Source organism: Athene cunicularia (assembly GCF_003259725.1).
Source record: "Athene cunicularia isolate RWA chromosome Z unlocalized genomic scaffold, athCun1 chrZ_part4, whole genome shotgun sequence".
Lineage (NCBI taxonomy): Eukaryota > Metazoa > Chordata > Aves > Strigiformes > Strigidae > Athene > Athene cunicularia.
This window is the reverse complement of record NW_020799145.1, coordinates 1,999,810-2,014,229: the sequence shown is the minus strand read 5'-3', so window position 1 is coordinate 2,014,229 and position 14,420 is coordinate 1,999,810. Positions and strand designations below refer to the sequence as shown.

General features: G+C 38.7%; 1 protein-coding gene across 6 annotated transcripts in view; it reads left to right on the top strand.

Annotated features, from left to right (window-relative positions):
• CARM1 (coactivator associated arginine methyltransferase 1) overlaps nucleotides 1–14,420 on the top strand; it is a 63,396-nt gene that overhangs the window by 505 nt on the left and 48,471 nt on the right. For all 6 annotated transcript variants that reach the window (XR_003400224.1, XM_026866830.1, XM_026866829.1 and 3 more), the window contains exon 2: nucleotides 9,372–9,497. Coding sequence is in view for 5 of the 6 variants with exons in the window: in XM_026866830.1 (XP_026722631.1) it covers nucleotides 9,372–9,497 (126 nt within the window). In the remaining variant the exon portion in view is untranslated. The remainder of the gene's footprint in view (nucleotides 1–9,371; nucleotides 9,498–14,420) is intronic.

The window sequence follows — 14,420 nt, the reverse complement described above, 5'->3', positions numbered from 1 at the left end:
GGCGGGAGCGGGGCTGGGCGCGCGCCCCCGTGGGCACTGGTCTCGGTAGCGAGAGCCCTGGCCCCGTCGGGGTCAGTTCGGGTCTTAGCGCAGGGGCCGTTCCAGGCGCTTTCCTGGGGCGTGCCGGGCCCTGGGGTGGCCGTGGGCATGGAGTGGTAGGGAAGGCATGGTGGGGAGCCAGCCTGAGCTCCGGCCGGGCGTCACGCAGGCAGCTGGCGAGAACTGGTCTCGTCTGCACGGACCCGCGAAGCGCTGGTACAGCCTTGTCGGGGGCAAACTGCCCCTCGGCAAGATACTGCTTTATCGGGGAAGGGTACAGACTGGCACGCCAGGATCGGTTTTCGTCTCTGTTCTTGAGCATTGTTGAGTCTGTATCTTTAGCCAGGCATGGTCAGAAGAGGTCCTTCCGCCTTATCTGAAGGGCAGGGCCCTGATACCTTTCCATGAGCCAAGTGGAAGAGGCAAAATAACAGAACTAGAAAGGATAGGAGGTAAAGGAGCTGCTCTGTAGTTCTATAAACAGTAGTTCTATGTTTGATCTTCTGCTGCTGCTGCTGCTGTTGCGGTTAGGCAGCTGTGCTGAGAGGGCAGCAGAACACAGCAAGTCTCGGGATGCGCTGTGCAGTGGGGGGAATCCAAACCACTCCAGGGTGCAGCACTTGGCAGTGAGAGAATCCTCTCTGACTCTGCTGCTTGTAGATAGGCTGTTTTAAGATGCACAGGTGATGTCTGCATGCAAACACTTTACTGACTTTCTCAAAAGCAATCATTTTTTCGGATTTGTGTCTTTACAGCATAGTAGTAGAGCTGACATTTTAAAATAAAACAAACTTCTTGAATCTGGGCGGTAGGAAGACTAGGGAAAAAAACCTGAAATTGCTGTATATGTAGAAAGTAGTTAGAAATACTATCACTGAGGTCGGTGAATATGAGACCAATCCTGAGCAGGTCTAGACACATGATAACCTGTTGTGGCTTTGATTTTTTTCAAAAGTGATCTTGGTAACTTCTGAATGAAATAGATGGATTAACAGTCATGTTTGGTTTTCGGTCAGCAGTGTAAATAAATCAGTTGATAATATATTTGCTTGTGCTATCAGTCATTTAACATGTCATTTAAGAAAGCATGAGTGACAACTGACCACTAATCACAATTGAGACTTGCTTCTGTCTTGCACTGTATTAATTTGAAGGCTGGTCTGTAGTTACTGTTCTCTTGGTCTTTCATTTTATACTCCCTCATTCTTGCATGCATATGAATGAAAGACATGCTGGAAGTACAGTGAAATTCAAAGTGAGAACTTCAAAGATATAGAGGGAGGGAGTGTGTGTGAGTGTGTATGTGTGTGTGTGTGTGTGTGTGTGTAAAAGTTTTGGGTGAGGGTGCATAAGAGCGGGAAACTTTGCAAAACTCTTTTGAGATGCAAGCTGCTTCTTTAGTCTTTTTCCTTTCATAGGAAGATGTTCAAGCTGTGCCCTGTCAGACCCTATGAGTAACACAAATCTTCTTACTGTTATCTGGGAGCTCAGTAACTTGATGCTTGAATACTTTGTGTCTTAGGCGAGAGAAAAAGTCTGCAAACAGCTAGATGACATACCCTATTATTAGTACTGCTTATGTAGTGTGGTTTTATGCTCATTAGAATGATCTTACTGTTATTTATGTCTTCTCATCTAGGGTGGACAATTTTGCTGTGAAAAGACAAGCTGTTTTCTTGCAAATCTTGAATAGATTTGAATAGAATTGATCATACTGTGGTGCCTTGTGGTGGTAAGACATGTTATGTAAGCAATAAAGGAAACTGGCATAATCTGAAGGTTTTTTTCTTTTTCCTCCATACTTCACATTGAAGTGATAAACATTACCTTATTTTCAAATTTTCTACCTGAATATGTGTCCCAAAGCTATGTATTGGGTATGTTTGGGAAAATATAATTTGGTTGTAGTTACTGTGATTCTTTAAACACATCTTTTCTGAGTCTTTAAAAAAAAAAAAAAAAAAAAAAAAAAAAACACCACCAAAACAAACAAACCCCCAAATAAATAACAGTTCTAGTTTAAGGTGCTATCTACTTTTTTTTTTTTTTTTCCCAGTAAAGACATGTTTGTCCAGAAGTCTATTTGTGGAGAACAAAAGGTGCAATTTTCATGTGTATTTTAAAGTGATAAAATACCCCTGGTCAAACTCTTTGGTCAAAAATTACTCTGACTGCACATCTGTGATTAGACTGTCCATCAGGACTGTGTTCTTATCCTTGTTACAGCATTCAGTGTATCTGTAGTTTTTTTTATGCTTCATCTATCACTGCCGTATTTGTCTGAAACTGTTCCATTATTGTCTGCAATGTAATAATGGTAATTAAGTATAGAGCTAAGTAAGAATGTAGCTATGTTGCATAGTATATAGTATACTGCTGGTACTCAGACTTTTTTTTTTTTTAAAAAAAAAAAGGCAAATGTGTGAGCTGATTCTGCTGTGGTTGATCAGCTGCTGCTATTTGTGCTCCTTACTGTCAGTGACAGTAAGAATTGCACCTGTTCAAGCCTTATCATTTCCCTTTCATGTGGATGCACACTGGGGCAGTACAGTGTCTAAAGTCAAGGGCTATCAATACAACCACTCTGTTCCTCAGAAAGGAGCCTGAAGGAGTAGAATTTCCCCATAAGTAGAACAACTGGTCATGATTTTGAGAGATGCAGAATCTGATAAATAAATACAGGATGTCAAAACAAGAAAGAATGAAGGATTATGCTTTATCAGGCAATAGATTGGCTTCAGCTGTGAGACAGGAGAAATCAAGAATCTCCACAATGCAGTATTAATGTATGTAGAGTGGGAAGAAACACTGGACTTTAAAGTACAGGTGCCAAAGGCAGAAAGTGGGTATACTTCTGAGTGCTTCGCCATTTGAGAGAAGTGTCCATCAGGGAGACAGTGGTTTATGATGAGCTGTGAACTCAAGGAGAGCTGGAGATGAATGGCTCTTGTGGAACAAAGGTATTGTCAATAAAATAGATCAGCACCTGGTCCTATTTTCTGTTGACAGTTCTTCACCACTGATTTGAGACTGAAGATGTAGTCTGCAAAATTGCTCTTAAAAGGTAGCCTGCTACTGCTGAGAGAACTCTGACCTTGGGTCAAAATATTTTTGAGGGTGCTGAGCAGAAATCCTGTTGACTAGCATAGTGCATTGCTTTGGGAATATGGGATATTTAAAATGTAATTCATAGATGTTTTATGGAATGATCATAACAAAATTGCAAAAGTTCTGGTATAAATAATGAGAACTTCTAAAAAGAAAGTATAAAATTGGTATCTGGGAAGTGTTCCCAGAAGACCCAGAAGAAAATCCAGGGCTGCAAACTACTTGGATCAAAGGAAGCTTTAGAACAGATGGCTGAATCTTATAGGATGCAAATGTAGCAGTGTGGTGGCTTCTCCAGGGCTGGGAGACCTTTTGGATTTCGTTTTCAGTGATAACTGGTATGTAAACATGGGTGATCTTAAACAGAGGCCAGTGAAGTTCTAATTGAAGGCTTCAAATTTTGCAATGTCTGGAGGTTTCTCCTGCCACAGCAACTCTGCTTTAATTCGGTTACACTCTTGTTCAGTTGCTGTGAAAGGCTATTAGCTACTGTTTCTCTGGAGTATTCTCACTTTGTGGACTTCAGACAATCAAAAGAAGCTTCCTTTAATGCTTTTGAAAACATGCTGTAACATCCTTGGAATCTTGTACTTATTTTGGTTCTTTCTGTTCATGTGTTACTGTACTTTTTGTCCCTTGCAAGTATCAAGGATATAAACACAGACATGATTTAAGCCTCCAAAGAACAAAACACATCCAACTCGCCCTTACCTAACAGAAGTACATAACATTTTGTTATGGTGCATTTAATATTAAACATGGAGTTCTGAAGCTGAGAGCAAGAACCTGACAGCTAGCCGCTGCAGCATCCATGTATTTCTGCATTAAATTGCAAGTTCTGTAGAAGAGGATATTACACCAGCTCTTCACTAAAATCCCCAATATCATTTTAGGAAAGAGTTATTGGCGGTACCTTATAGTATGGAGCAAGTGAGGGAGGGAGAGAGAGAGAAGAGTGGTTTTTTTCTAATTCAATGGATACTTTGACAAAATTCAACAGCAGCTTAGCACATACGTAATTTTTCTCTCCAGTTATATGCAGAATAATCTCAATGATAAGTATCAGTGATATCTAAGTAGGCTGTCTCGCAGGCTGTCTCTTTACCCTAGTGTCTTCCTCACCCTTTCCCACTGTCACTTCAGAGCTTCCTCCTTCTCTTTGTCCCAATTCTGTTGGAGATTGCTTGAAGTTACTCCACTGCAATGCATGATTATGAATCCTCCATTTCCTGCTTATGTAGCACCAGCAGTGGTTCTCTCTGGAGTTGACATGCATGAGATGAGAAGTAAATGTAGCTAGTAAGCATGTCTTATCATTTCCTTAATAAGAATTGCACACTGGGCCTCTCATGTTTATTCAGGCACCCTTTTTATGCAACTTTCAGGAACACGATGGTTTTAGCACATTAACCAAATTTTATTTTAATCAGCTGATGAGCTCAAAAATGAGAGGAGATGGGGGTTTCTGATCAGCACAGATGCATAAACCATGCTTCCCCAGAAACGGGACTGGAGTAGGGGCTGTCTAGGAAGGCCAGGTGTGAATCTCTTTAAGTAAATGCTGCTCTATTCTTTGAGAAATGCCATACCATACTGTCTGAGTTTTGTAGTTTTTAAAGCCTTTACCTTGATTATTGGTTAAACAGAGTATCCACTGTTCAGTAAATTTAAGGGAAAGAAGACAATTTCTATCCTTTCCCCTCTGCTCCTCAGGATATGGCTGACCTTTCACTCTCTTGTATTCTTGTTTGTGAATGGATTTCTTGCAAACTTCAGTCATTTATGTTTGTCATGTTTAGATTTTGATGGAGTTACTTTAGGCTATGTCCACTAAGTCTTGTTCTGCTCAGGTGAGTAACTTTAAATTTTCTCTTTATTGTTAGTAATTAGGTGAAATGTTAGCCATATGCTTAGTTTTGTTCTGAGCAACTATTCTTGATTTTTTGTAAAGTGCTTTGTAGTGTTCCATAGAGGCACTGTATGCAGTAGACCATGACATAGTTAGGAGAAGATATTTAGATGTGGTAACCTTGTTTTACATTGAGAGGAATTGTTCAGAAATGTTTCTGCACATGAGAACTAGTAGTCAAAGTTGCAAAAGCTGTGATGGGTTTATATTCTGGTTTTGAATATTTGTTATTATGAGAACTTTTTTTAAAAATGAAAAACCACAACACAACCCAGAACATGCCAGGAGGCTCTTTGTTTCTGAATGTAGTGCAGTTTTTCTTTTTCTATGTCATTTTCTTAAATTCTCTCTTAAACCCTGCAAAAACAACCTATATGATTCCATGGACTTTGAAAGTAGGTATGTTTGTGACACACTTCTCAAAAATCCATTTCAGTTGTAAGGTTATCTCTTAAAACACAACAGCATAGTAGGAAGAAGAAAAAAAAAAAAAGAGTCCTCATAGTAAACTCTGGTAAAATCTGTTTCACATATTGAATAAACTTAAAGACTAATGGAAAGGCACTCATTCTCTCACCAATAAAGAAGGTGCTGTATGCTGTATGTGACCTGTTCCCATAGGCTTAGTAGAGAATAATTTTTTTTTTTTTTTAATTCTGATTTTTGGAACAAGGAAGGAGATCCTTCGGACCCTACAGTAGTAGCCTGTTTGTGTTGTCAATAAAATAAAATAAACAGTGGGCCATGGAATTCATGGTCTGGGGTCTTATTTTGAGGAGCTGCATTGAAGAATAGAGTGTTAACTGCCTTGTATTTGAGTCTGTTGTACCACTGTCGTGGGTATAAACAATGCATATTTTAGTTTATTAATTTTATCTTTGTTTATGAATTGAAATATTTTCGCTTACCCTCAGCTCTCTTACAAAATAGTTGTTTTGTTTTTTTGTAAAGATAATGTAGTAGTTTTTAAAGGTATTATTATATCTGTATTGAATTTTATCAGGCATGACTCATTCCAACACTGTCTTCTATGCAGTTTTCTGAATAACAATCATGGTGTTTGGATCTCACATGTAAAATGAGGCAAAAATTCAAACAAAATGTCAAATATTTATAAATAATGCCTCTGTGTGTGTGAGATATAGATAGATAGATAGATAGATAGATAGATAGATAGATAGATAGATATAAAATTACAAAAAGCCTTGCACAGTCTGCATTAGGCCTGTGGCTTGTTCCTGCTAAGGACAATATGTTTTTTTACAGGACCACTGCATACAAAAATGCTTATACAGCTATGCTATATCAACGTGCATATGTCTAGGTTCAAAACAGGTCTGTATCTGTTTAGTGTGCTTCTGCTTTAATGGGATAATAGGCCCTACCTTAGCTATACCACTGTCTCACATTCTCCTACTGGCTGCCTCAGGAATGAGACCTGGATCCACCTTCTCAAAGAACTCTCCACATAAGTGTTATGTCCCCCAGTGCCATCTCCAGGCTGAATGAAGATACCAAAAGCACTGATACAGTCACAGAATCACAAAATGGTTTGTGTTGGAAGGGATCTTAAAGATCACCTACTCCAGCCCCCCTGCCATGGGTAGGGACACCTTCCACTGGATCATGTTGCTCAGAGCCCCGTCCAGCCTGGCCTTGAACACTGCCAGGGAGGGGGCAGCCACAGCTTCTCTGGGCAATCTGTGCCAGTCTCATCACCCTCACAGGAAAGAATTTATTCCTTATCTCTAAACTAAATCTACCTTCTTTCAGTTTAAAGCCATTATCCCTCATGCTATCCCTACACTCCCTGCTAAAGATTCCTTCCCCAACTTTCCTGTAGGCCCCCTTTAAGCACTGGAAGGCCAAATAAGGTCTTGCTGGAGCCTTCTCTTCTCCAGGCTGAACAACCCCAACTCTCTCAGCCTGTCCTCACAGGGGAGGTGCTCCAGCCCCCCAGTCGTCTTCATGGCCTCCTCTGGACCTGCTCAAGCAGGTGTCCTTCTTAAGCTGGGGACCCCAGAGCTGGATACAGTACTGCAGGTGGGGTCTCATGAGAGTAGAGTGAGAGAATCCCCTCCCTCGCCCTGCTGCCACACTTCTCTTGATGCAGCCCAGGATACAGTTCTGGGCTGCAAGTGCACAGTACCGGGTCATATCCAGTTTTCCATCCACCAGTACCCTAAAGTCCTTCTCCACAGGGCTTAATCCACTTATTGCTCTCAATCCATTCCTTGCCCACCTTGTATCCATGTTTAGGTTTGCTCCAATCCAGGTGCAGATCAGTATGAATAAACTGAGACATAAGTGAAAAGACAGATTCATGTGTGTGCTAAGAGACAGTATGAGCTAGAAATGAGTTGATACACTCCTGTATTGCTGTACATTTGAAAGTATTTTGCTTTTACAAGTGGCTTGAGTGGTTTTTTTAGTACTGATTAGTAACTGATACAGTATATACACATTGTTTTAAGTTCATGTGGAAGATGGCATTGATGATTATGCGTGGAAGAAAAGCTTGCATTTTGAAAAATGTAAAAAGACATGAGCATTAGTCAAAACTTCTGGAACACCAGAAGTCCGTGTGCCAACCACTTTGCAAAAATATGAAATGTTTTGGTAAACTGTAGTAAGCCCAGATAGGGAACTGCAGCACATAGTGTCCAAAAACCAGTAGACCAGAGGAGCTGGGTCTGTTCAGCCCAGGCTGACTGTGACTTCCATTAGAGAAATGGTGACAGAAGGTAGCAAGCTCAGTTGTCTGCATTTAATTTGTTCACAAGCCTAAATTACAGAAGCAGCTACAAATACAAATGAGTGTGAAGATGTAAAAGTGTTCCAGCCCTGGTGGGACACATCTCCTTTCTTGATAACATTTTTTTGTCCGATTAAACTTTGCTTGACACATGGAACGTCATATAGTGGTCTTTTTCTCTGTTCACTTGGCATTACAGCAGATGCTGTAAAGTGTAAGGCTTAAGAAGGATGCACTGGGTGCCTGTATGGTGTGTCTCTATGTATGCCTTTTCATTCTGGTCCTTCAAATGTTGCTAGCAGAAAAGCATAGCTCAGCAGTGTATGAGCTTTCTGCTGAGCTTATAATAATTTGTTTATTATGTCTTTTGCTTTTCAAGTTGTGCATTTTCTTCCCCTTCATTCTTTCTTTCCTTCAGTTTTATCTCTTGCATGCTTTTTAGTCTATTGCAGTGTATCACTTTTCTATGTTACTATTGTTTTGGACTTTTGCTTTTAGTTCTCTTGTTTTGCCTTAAACCTTTCAATTTTTCTGGTTCTGATGGGTTTTTTTGTTTTGCTTTATCATTTATCTCCAGAAGGATAAAATGTGCGTGATTGAACCATAATAAACACTTGTCAGCAAAGTAGAATAAAATGCATGGAAGAATGGTCCAGGATATTAAGTCCTGGAGTTTTGCTGTTGAGAGTTTGAGTGTTTGAGTGATGAAGATACATATAACACAAAACTTCCGTAATTTAAAAGCTTTACTTATTGTCAACTGTGTCCATAGCTGCCGTTTGCATGAAGTTCCCTTTTAGACCTCTTTCAGATTTCTGAAGGTGAGAATGTGCATCTCGTTTGATATGTTCACACAGTTGCCTCCTGACATCTATGAGGCTGATAGTGACTGCATACTGATGTACTGCACCACTTAAGCCTCTGATACTGGATCCCCCTCCTCAAGGAGCACAGTAGGAAGACTTGCCCTCTGCTGCTCCTTTTCTTAACTCTGAAGTACTTACATTGTTCTTCATTAACTCTTACATTGTACTTACACTGTTCATTCATTAAATCTGCAGTACTTACAAGTTCTTCAGTCTGAAAAATTGCATTTTTTTTTTCACGTGGTATGTTTATTAATAGTTTTCATACACAGTGTGGTACATAGTAGTATAATTGGTCCCATTTCATCTGCCAGAGCAGCATCTCTAGAGGTTATCAGGGCATCAGTGCATAGGATTACAGAAGCAAAAGTAGAAAAAAAATGTTAATTTAAGACCTTGTTAGGATCCAGGTAAAAATTAATCTAGTCAGCTCTCTTTCTATCTTCTGAGGCCAGGGCAGCTTCAAGAAACTGTGGATAATAGGTGGGATGGAAACTGTGGGTCACTGGAAAATTGGAGGTCACTGGAAAATTGGGGTTTAGAGAAAGTGTATTTTTGCCAAGTAGCATACTTCAGATATGTGCTTATGTATATTGTTAATCAAAAGATACATATAGTTCTTTATATCAAAAGATACCTATAGTTCTTTGTTGTTAACTGCTAAAAGTCTTCTAAAGTATTTTTTTCCTTTCAGCTGATGGACTCTGTGTGTTTAAAAGCATGGTTAACAGAGACACGGAATACTGTCATGTGGGAAAACAGTCTGTGTTAATTACCCTGGGATACAACAGTGCCTTGCTTCAGTTCAAGTCAGAAGTTGGTAAGTACATCTTGCATTTGTATCTTCTCCTTCCTGTCATGATACTATATTGGTAAAGTTCTCTTTAAAATATGTAGTCTTCTACCTCTGTTTCATGTTAGCTATTTAAATATTACACTTTGTTTTGATGATTGTTCAACTTCCTTTGCCTCTAACCTGTGCCAGCTGCCTGTATGTAGAGTATGGACCATTCGCATAGTGGACATAACATTTTTGCAAAACAGCTGCAGATTAACGTTCTGAAGAAAGCAAATGCAGATAATGCATTCATATGATTTAACTTCATAACTAATAACTGGTAAATGTATTTCTTTGTGCGGGCAATCTGCCACTTGTTGATCCCCATTCAGAAATGTCTTGCAGATCGGTTTGTCTGTATAGTTAATTATGGTAGTTTAACATACACCTGCAGTTCTTAGATATTTCACATGGAGTGATGTTGAAAAAGAAGTGCCCTCTGTTGTAGAAACTGCATTTTTGTAGAATGTTGCAATCTGTATTTTTATACTTCTACCTGACATGTTTTTGTAAATCCAACAGCTGAAACTTGTGCTATCTTCATGTCCTCACATTCGCTTTTGGAAAAGCATTCGTAGGTTTTAGGCAGGGAAATTCAAAAGACTGCCTATTTATTCTGAGTAGTGTGAAGAATGGCCACAACTCATTTTAAAATTGCATTACTATAGGTAATATACAGCTTCCTCTTTATCAATAACTAGGAGTTCTTATACAGCAGCCTACATCAGTAGGCCTGGTGATTTCCAGGAGGCCATTATCGTTATTTCTTTATATTGCATGGAAACTGAGGCACAGAGCAATTAGATTTTATTTTTGGCAGCTTATTTAAAGACACATACATGTTCCAAAGCATCAAGGGCTGAAAGTTTAGACGTAGATGGGTTGGTTTGTGCAATAAGTAGACAGTCCTGTGTCACATAGACACAATATGTGAATTCTTGAGTCTCACTCTACTAGAAAACACAGATTTATTTACTAATCTTATTTTGTCTGTTGGGTGCCAAATCTTGGTGGCCTTTGAAGTCTTGTCTGGTTACAGCCTTTCATCTGTACCCATCAAGAAAAAATATTCACATTTTCAACCTCTTATCTTACTAAAACACTATGAATGTAAGCTAAGAATGACTGCGAGTGTCTGTTGGGTTTTTTTATCTTTGTATCTAATTCAGTATTGTGCTTCCATTAAGTTATTTCTCTTGAGACTGCAAGACAATATTGTCTTTTACAGAGACCCACATCATAACTGAAATGATAATTGAGATCAGTTTGTTCAGTGATTTATTAGCTTACTGCTAGGATAATTACTAACTAACAATTAAGGAGACAGGCAAGTTTTTCTGTAGTTTTGTTCTGAAATCTTACCATGTCTTGCCTACCTAGGAAGGTTCTGATTCCAAAAGGTACTGATAGTTTGGGATCCCAAGGCAGAAGAAATTTCTTTTAGCGCTTTTCCACACATTTACAAACAAATATTTGAAAAAAATCCAGCTAACTTCTGTATAATTTCTTCTGAGAAGAATGCCTTGAAGATTAAGTGGTAAATTCAGTTCCCTCTAGACATATTCCTTGGTGATAGTGTTTAGTTTATTTATATAGCTCTATTTATTTATATAACTACATATTGTGAAATAGGTAAGAACAGTACAGAAAATTCTCTTAGCTTATTATTTCTGATTGCTTGTTAACATGACAAATTAGAGCGTTTTCTATGTTTCTTCCATCTTTTAAAGTCAAGGGGAAAAAAATGAAGTGACCTGTTGGTCCATGCAACAACTCACTGATAAAATGACAGGAATGTAATGAATTGGTCAAAGTCAAGTCTGTTCAGATTAAAGGACAAATTAAATGTTGATATCAAATGGAATGTGTTGGGTGCTACATTAAGCTGAAAGTTACATGTAGGATATTATTTCCCCATGCCATAGGAATAGCTTACTGGTATCTTCTTCTGCATGTTGAGTATAACAAATAGCACCTAGTCTTGAGGAAATTACATGTTTCTACAAAAAAGTCAAGGCTATAAAGCAGAAGCTAAGCTTTTGCTGTTTGCTGTGTACAAGTGTATTACTCTGTTGTAATGTGTATGTGTGTATAAGTAAAAACAATGCTGTTACTAAAAAATGGATTGAAAACTCTTTTTTTCCTGCATTTAAAGTGTTAGTTATGAAAATCCATTTTTTTTTTTTTTAAGACAGATGTCTTTTAGAAAGGTAGAGGAAGATGAGGAGTGAGGAATGGGGGGAGAGGGAAATGCATGCCCTTCTTGTGCCCACACAGAGAATTGCTGTTCTGGTTCCAGCATTTAGACAGTCTTAAATCACACACTGTATCTTTTATTTCCTGCTGAACATATGTTAAACATCTGAGTAGGATCAAACAGGCAATAAAAATGAAAGTTAGTAGCCTACAGGCTTTTCTTTGAAAAACAAAGATCATTTATCTGTAACAGACCAACCAATCAGTCTGTAACTCAACTGTGGCAGAATTGGTATGTAGTCCTCTACTCCTTGGTGGAAACGACTTGCTTAATTTAGCACAGAATTAGTTTGTGAGCATATTATGAATTGGTTTTTTGGGGTTGTGGTAGAATTCAGGTTCCTTTCTTCTCTTGCAAACCTCATAACCCTGGTTTCCAGCCACTTTCACAGTGCATCCAGGCATTGGACATGCCAATAGTTGGTGTCTGTAGATGGTGTTTTATTAGGAAAACTCACTTTGAAAGTTGTCTGCCAGCTCTAATAGCTGTGCCACTTACATAGGAGCACAATACTGGTGAAAAAAAGGTGTTATTTACAGTTTTCAGTTATTTTATAGTATATAGTACTTGTAGTAGATCTCCACATAGAAGACTGACCTAGACATGTATGAGTGTGTGTGTCTGGATATATATATGTATGTGAAATATATTAAAGGCATACACTGAATTTTATATGTGTAAACATACGTACTATTACTGCCGTACAATTCCAGCAAAAAAACATAGTATGTCTTACTGTGATATTTTTTTCCCCAAAATTATTATTTCATGTAATGGCATGTGGATCTAATGAGCTATGATTCTATGAGCAAGTCACACAATCCAGAACAAGTTTGTAGAACAGAATAATTGGTGCTAGGGCCTTGGTATGCAAAATGTACTCATTTGGAAAGGAAGCAAGAATAGAGGGTGTGTTTGCTTCGAACTAGATCTAGTGTGGTGACAGACTAAATGACCATTGACTGTTGAAGTTTATTCCCGGAGTGCATATTTTGGTTTAATTTCATCTAGAAAGATTTCAGTTAGTGCATACTGAGACCACTTAATCATACAAACCAAAGGACTGTAAGTGGGGACAACTTATCGGTATGCCGTAAGACCCACAAGTTGCAGAGAAGCTGTTCAGTTTAAATCAAAGAACTGGTGTCAAGTAATAAATTCTATGAAGAAAAAAGACCAAATGCTCTGTGGTTGCTTGCTAGCTTTTGTTTAAGGTAGTAATTCTGCTTTTCAGAAAAGCCAAAAAGGAGGAGTTTCGTTACCTGAATCCTATGTTACTAATTTATAAAGCAGTTAAATTCACAACTGTATTTAATCTTGCAGCTTGAAACACTTGTGGAGTTTTATTGCTTAAACAATGAGGTGGAACTTGTTAAGAACTTACTCAGTGCATTGACTGTAGTTGCACCTCTGCAGTTCCCAATGATTGGGAAGTCCAGCGGTTGCTGGTCTCAGAAGACTGGCAGGAGGTTCTACTACTGGAATAACCTAAAAAATCAGACAGGTTTTGACTTTTAAGCCATACTACATGAACTGTCATAATCCCTGACTTCTCATCTCTAGGACAGAAATTTCGGTTGTGTATCATACTCCAGTTTCTAAATTACTCTGCTGTCACTAAGTGGTTCTGAGCTTTGTAGGTGATTTCCCTGGTTATTTCATTCATGTGACTGTCCCAAACACTGGGTGGGCTTTGGGAGTATTCAGCAATCAGTTTGACGTGTTCAGCTTCAACAGAATTAAGTGTCTGATAATAATTTTCCAAGTTGTATTTGGAGCTGGGGACTGTGGTGTGCAAGAACAAATACCCATGAAGTGACTGTGGAGACTGCTGGTCTATTCGAATCTTAGAGAAGGCTGGCACCGACCATGCCTTCTGCTGTGTCTGTATCCATTAGTCTTGCATTTCAAACCTCTGGGTTTGCCATTGTCTCGCTCTGTGTTTATCTACGCCATTGCTTTTCTTGATCCAGATAGAAGCAGCCATTCACAAGTTTTGTGGTGTTTTGAGCTGACTCACTGAGTGTGTTCAAGGTGGTAAGAGGGAAGTTCAAAACCTATCAATTATTGCACTATTTTCAGTACCTTTTATTTCTCCAGGCTTTGAATATTTCTATGAGAATGATTCTAACATTAGCATTTTAAAGTATTGATTCCTGGGAGGACAAACAAAGGGGATTGGAAGAAGGTCTGTTGCTTCTGCCTGGTTTTTTAGTAACTCATAACATTCTGCTTTTTTCATTGCAATTATTCTGGGATGTTTTCTTGCTAGTTAATATTAGTGTTTGGCTTTGCAGATATGATCTGATGGATTTTTTCCTTTTATAAGCAAGTAATTTAGCATAATTTTTCCACAGTTTTAGAATTACTGTATGAGGATTTTAAATGTCTAGATTTTTTAAATTTCTATTTGCTATATCTGAGTACTGCTAGAGCTGCCTGCCTGTAAATTACAATATTGCAGTACCAGTTCTGTGTTGAAGATGGCAATGTGCTTGTATTGGGAATTTGTTCAGTCATTCAGAGTGTTTAAAAATCCATTTAGTTCTAATGTCTTGTGTTCTGGTAGGAGTGAAAGAGGTTGTGGTAGGTGGATAATTAGAAGTACTTCATTCCAGTGAGGCAAAGTATGTCTTAGAAAATGTTGG